This window comes from Arachis duranensis, chromosome 3 (genome assembly GCF_000817695.3).
Source record: "Arachis duranensis cultivar V14167 chromosome 3, aradu.V14167.gnm2.J7QH, whole genome shotgun sequence".
Classification (NCBI taxonomy): domain Eukaryota; kingdom Viridiplantae; phylum Streptophyta; class Magnoliopsida; order Fabales; family Fabaceae; genus Arachis; species Arachis duranensis.
The window spans coordinates 75405567-75411931 of record NC_029774.3 but is presented as its reverse complement, the minus strand read 5'-3'; the positions used below and the strand labels follow the sequence as shown (position 1 = coordinate 75411931).

Below are 6365 nucleotides of genomic sequence, written 5' to 3'. Positions count from 1 at the left end.
TTCTTGTTGATCACTATGCTCCAAGCCGGATGGACAAACCTTCAAATGACCCTTGTAGTATCCTAACATTGCTCAAAAATCACCCAATTGTACTTTACACCATGATTGAGCTCCAATTCTTAAAATGATTTTCTTGAAGAGCCTTGGACACCCTTTGCAACCAATATCCCTTCTTCCACCATGTACCAACCCAAGAAAGACCTTGAGTTGGTAATCCGTCTCCAAGATAGCATATTGGTGGGGGCCAATGAAACTCATAGGTGAAATTGCCACCTACTCAATATGTTCTTGGTTGTCAACTCCTTCCTCACCAACTTCCTTTTTCTCCTCTTCCCCATCACTCAAATTATAACAAGGAGGTTGTGAGAAGTCTACCTCAATGTCTCTCTCAAACTCAATGGGAAGAGGCTAAGATTATCAAGGGGATTGATCAAGGAAGACAAAAAATCATGAATGATGGAATCCTCATCTTGATCAACCTCCCTCAATTCCTCCTTTCTCTCCTCCAATTCACATACTTCCCTTTCTTCCTCTAGTTGCACTTCAAGATCTAATCCTTCTTTTTTCCTTTGAGGCTCAATGTTCTTCTTCTCACAACACTCCTTCATTGCTCCTCCATATTTCTCAAGAGGAATGTCTTGATTACTTGAGTGTAGCAAGGTCAAGCGGTTCACCGCTTCGTCTATGATAGTCGTAAACTCCCCTTGCTTCCTTCAAAATCCTTCTTGCTCTTAGAAGAAAGCTTGAAGGTCTTGCTCTTCTTGGGGTAAGGGTTGGAAAACTTCACCTTGAGGTGGATGAGAAGGTTCAAAAGTAGGGAGAAAGGTTGTGTATGTGGGAGGTACGTCATGTTGGTAAGTGTCTTGAGGTGATATGTAAGAAGGTGTATGGTGGTAGTGATTTGGTGTTTGGAAATGTAGTAATTGAGGATTATGTTGGGGATATGAGTCATAGGTGTATGGTGGTGGAGGTGCATAATCAAAGTGAAATCCACCATATCCTTGGGTTGGGTATGTGCATTGGGAAGGGTATGGCTCATTGTAATATAAAGGAAGTTGCTCCTCCCAAAATTGATGCTCCAAACCCATGATGCAATCCAAAATTGAAGTTATCAAACCCTACAAAATGATCACAATCCAACTCCAAACTAAGAAGGTGATAACTCATAGAGAAAATGGAAAATAAAAACTAAAGACATCAAGTGACAGAAGAAATAAAATGATAATTAATAACAAAAGCAAACAAACAACCAAAAAACATGTGTTCACACTGTGGCCATATTTATAGCAACCAAAATATAGCACTCATGACGCTAGCTCCCCGGCAACGGCGCCAAAAATTTGATAAATGAGAGAATTATACCAATTCAGAATTTAATAGATTTCTGTTGTAAGTATAGTCTGAGCCAGTAATGAATCCTCTCAATCAAATTTAATTCAAAAGGATAGTCACAATCAAAACACAATAATAAATCGAGAGTATTTTGACTCCCGGGTTGGACTCCCGGGTTATTCTCCCTAGGAACTAGTGCCAACAAGTGCATACATTTTGGTTGTGGAAAGCAAGGCGTGTTGTCAACAATAAGGAAGCAAGCAATAAAGGAATTAAAGAACAAGGCAAAAATGGCAATTAATAACTAATAAAGGAATAAAAGAACTATGTATGTAATATGAACAAGTAATGCTATAAAGTAAGTAAAAAGTGGTTTAAGACATAAAAGAAACCTTGGCTTGGGATGAGTTATAGAATCCCTTTATAGCCATAACCACAACTATGAGTCCTAGCAAACTTACCAAACTAGTTGATAAAAAGCTAGCTTTAATGGAAACAAGAATCAACTAACTCCCCAAGAATTATCACTAAATGTTGGACATTAAGGCTCTAGTAATCCATAAACTCATTTTCCCCAAGTCAAGGGGTGGAAATCTACCCCATAACTAGGGTTGGCATTTCATCAAACACCTAGTATGAATATTAACAAAACATGGCAAAATTGGGAAAATGGTAAAAGCTATAAACCATAAATTATCAAAACCAATAAAAGCAACTCAAATAAACGTGTAAAAGCCATCAACATTAAATTCATTGACAAGAACATCAAAATTGCAAAATCAAACATATATTGATAAAAGAAAGTAAAATAGAAGCAAGTGTAGAACAAGTATGGTAATTGAAATAGACAATTAAAGAAATACTTACAATGTAAATTGCAAAATCCCAAAAACAAGACTTGAAGTATAAAACAAGATGGCTCTCCTTGTTATTTATTGTTATGCCCTTCATTTAGCCTCTCAAACAAGCCTTTAGCACTTTAGAAATGGGCCTAGAGACCCCAAAAACCGCGCAGCACGTGATTTTTTAATGGAGGCAAGCGCTGGTACCTGTGCGGACGCTAGAGAGAGAGGAACTTTTGCATGGTCTAGAATTCAGAATAAATTTCCGTTGCAAGTATAGCTTCTAAACCAACAAAAGTCCTTTCTTACAAACGTTTTGGTTGTCACAAGTAACAAACCCCTTTAAAATTGATAACCGAGTATTTAAACCTCGGGTCGTCTTCTCAAGGAATTGCAAGGAGGTATGTTCTTATTATTGGTTATGAGTTTTGTAGATTGGGGGTTTTGAAAGTAAGGAAGAAGTATGTTAAATGACAAGTAAAATAAATAAATAACTGTAAAATAAACTCTTGGCAAGATATGAGAAATTGGAAGTCCTATCCTAGTTATCCTTATCGATGGTGATGAGAATTGAGTTTTAATCCCACTTAGTTAACCTTTACTAAAGCAAAGGAAAGCCAAGTGGACTAATTAGTTTGATCTTCGGGTCCTAGCCAATTCCTAAGAAAGGACTAGAGTTATTGGAATTCAATTCAATTAGCAAAAATAACAATTATCAATCACGATGAGTTTGATAACTCAAGAGTCTCCAATTAATCAATTAAAGCCAATAATATAAAAAGCTAGATAAAAATCATATGTTTGAAAATACCTCAATTTATATCAAATAAAGAAAATTATAACATGAATGGTCATTAAACAATTAAAAGAGAAAATAAATAAATAAGAACATTGAACCTGAGATGAAGAAGAAATATTCCTAATTTCTAAAAATCCTAATCCTAATCCTAAGAGAGAGGAGAGAACACTCTCCCTAAAAAGTACATCTAATCCTCAAGCTAAGTATGAATAAATCGTGCTTATGATGGGATGGACTCCTCCATTTATAATCCTTTAATCTGTATTCTCTAGGCTTGGATCTGGGTCAAAAGGGGCCCATAAATTGCTGGAAACGAAATCTACAAATTCTGCAGATCGCGCATGTCACGCGTCCGCGTGGGTCACGCGGTCGCGTCATCTGGAGTGTTGCTCTTTCACGCGGTCGCGTCAGTCATGTGCCCGCGTCAGTTGTGTTTCTCAGGTCACGCGTTCGCCTCATCCATGTGCTCGCGTCGATTCTCTTTTGCGCGAACCACGCGTTCACGTCGTCCATGTGGACGCGTCATTGCCAGTTTCTCCAAGGACTCCAATTTGTGCTTTCCTTCCATTTTTGCATGTTTCCTTTCCATCCTTTAAGTCGTTCCTGCCCTAGAAGCTCTACAGCTACTCAACACACAAATCACGGCATCGAATGGTAATAAAGGGTAATTAAAATAATTATTTTTAAAGCATAGGAAACATGTAATTCACATATATCACATAATAGGGAAGGGAAAGTAAAACTATGCAATTTACATGAATAAGTAGGTGAAGGGTTAAATAAATCACTTAATTTGAGCACAATATATATCATAAAATATGGGTTTATCAGACGCACAGGTGTATGTGTCCGCACACTTTGCCGAATTTCCTCTTGTGCGTATGCACGCATGCTAATTTTCTTCTTATGCGTACGCACAAAGGGTTGTGCGCACGCATGTGTGGCTGTGTGCTTCATCCTTGTTTGCTTCATGTGTTCTCCCTTGTACATACTTTCTTCCATTTTTGGCCATCCATTCTTGCCTCTAAGGCCTGAAATCGCTTAACAAACATGTCATGTCATCGAATGGAATAAAAGTGAAATTAAGTTGCTTAATTTAAGCACAAAAATGCATGTTTTCACATTTAGGTTCAATTTAGGGATCAAACACAAAAGTATGCTATTTTGGTGCTTAAGTGTAGGTTTATGTGATGAAATCCATTCAAATCGAGCCAAAATATCTCATCAAATATGGACTCATCACATATCCTCAAAGATTACAGAAGGAGCTCAAGGACCAACAATTTCCCAAGTTCCTAGAAGTTTTCAAGAAGCTGGAAATCAATATTCCACTGGCTGAAGCATTAGAGCAGATGCCTCTAAATTTCTCAAGGAGCTTATTAACAAGAAGAGGAGTTGGAATGAAAAAGAGATAGTGATTTTGACCCAACACTCTAGAAAAATTATAGACTGCGGATTCTGGTGGCCTACTCTTTTTAAAGACGCTGCTGAATTTTGTAAATCTTGTTCCCCTTGCCAAAGGTTTGGTAATATATCCAAGAGGGATGAGATGCCTCAACAGATTATGCTATTCTGTGAAATTTTTTATGTTTGGGGCATTGACTTCATGGGTCAATTTCCAAATTCTAATGGTTACTTTTATATACTATTAGCTGTAGATTATGTTTCTAAATGGATGGAAGTAATTCCTACCCGTACTGATGATGTTAACAATGTTGTTTCCTTTGCTAGAAACCATATTATCTGTCGCTTTGGATCACCACGAGCAATCATGAGCGATCAAGGCACCCACTTTTGTAACAGGAGACTGACAGGATTACTCAAGAAGCATTGGATAATTCACAAAGTAGCAACAGCTTAGCATCCCCAGACCAATGGGCAAGCAGAAGTCTCTAACAGAAAGATTAAGCATATTTTAGAGAAGATAGTAAAGCCTCATAGGAAGGACTGGAGTGCCAGGCTACAAGATGCGCTCTGGGCATATAGAACAGCATACAAGACACCCATTGGGATGAGCCCCTTCTGCTTAGTATATGGAAAAGCTTGCCACCTTCCAGTAGAGGTGGAACACAAGGCATTCTGGGCTGTGAAGGAGTGCAACATGAACATTGAGGAAGCTGGTGCTGAAAGAAAGCTGCAACTAGCAGAACTAGAGAACCTTCGTCTAGAAGCATATGACAACTCAAGGCGATACAAAGAAAAGATGAAGGATGTCCATGACAAGCACATAAAAAGGAGAGAATTCAGACTAGGGGAGTTAGTTCTTCTATATAACTCCAGACTGAGGCTGATGCCAGGTAAATTGAGATCAAGATGGGAAGGTCCATATAGAGTAGAAAAGGTAGAGCCATACGGAGTTTTTAACCTGCGTCATCCTTCTAGCTCCAAATTCATCAAGGTCAATGGACATTGCTTAAAGCTTTATCATGGTGAGAAGATGAAGGATCACAAAGAATTCGAGGTCTTCCTCTTAGAAGACCCACCAACAGAAGCAGAATGAGCCTGAAGACCGTCCAACTTAAGGACTTAAAAGCAAAGTGCTAGGTGGGAGACAACCCACCATGGTATGATCATTCCGTTTCAGCCTTAGTTTTATTTTACTTAATTCTATTTTGTTTTTGTTAATGACTCTTCTCATAATTTCTGCATATAGTCTGCATTCACATTTGCATTTGCATTCTGCATATATAAAAAAAGAAAAAAAAGAGAGAGGAAGCACGCGACGCGCCAGCATTGCTGACGCGTCCGGTTCAAAGGAGAAATAGCGAAAAAAGGAAATTGAACAGAAAGTCACGCGAAAGCGTGGCTGGAGGCGTGCCTTAGGCACAAACACGGCCATGCGACCGCGTCATTGGTGCATCTGCATCGTTTGCGACTCCAGCCCTCCACGCGTGCGCGTCACCCACGTGCACGCGTGACCCCGCAAAATCGACGTAAAGGGGTGTATGGCAGCAAGTTGTGATGAAGTAGAGCTGGAACCATACTAGAAGCACAAGCCCTACCACGCGTACGCGTGCGCCACGCGTCTGCGTCATTTTAAAAGAAAGACCATTCACGCGTGCGCGTCACCCACACGCACGCATCACCCTGATTTTGGCAATATGCGTTGGAGACAGAGAGTTGCGTGAACACGAGGCTGCTCTCGCGCCACTAGGACAAATCAAGTCACGCGTCCGTGTGACGGACGCGACCGCGTCACTTAAAAATAACACCACTCACGCGATCGCATGACCCACGCGTCTGCATCACATGCGACGCACCGTTTTACTAGGTCAGCGCCAGATATCTTATCTTTTCCCCCAAATCCTATTTTTCTCTTCTCCCTTCTTATTTCTTATTTCTTTCTTCTTTCTTCTTTACTTCTTCTCACTTTTTACTTTCTTCTCTCCCCC

The 6365-nt window shown here is 39.7% G+C and overlaps 1 protein-coding gene across 1 annotated transcript; it reads left to right on the top strand.

Annotated features, from left to right (window-relative positions):
• Nucleotides 1-4984: 4984 nt before the first annotated feature.
• LOC107479555 (uncharacterized) lies at nt 4985-5473 on the top strand. Its single transcript, XM_016099683.1, has one exon. It carries the CDS (start codon nt 4985-4987, stop codon nt 5471-5473), a length of 489 nt encoding a protein of 162 aa, XP_015955169.1.
• Nucleotides 5474-6365: the final 892 nt, after the last annotated feature.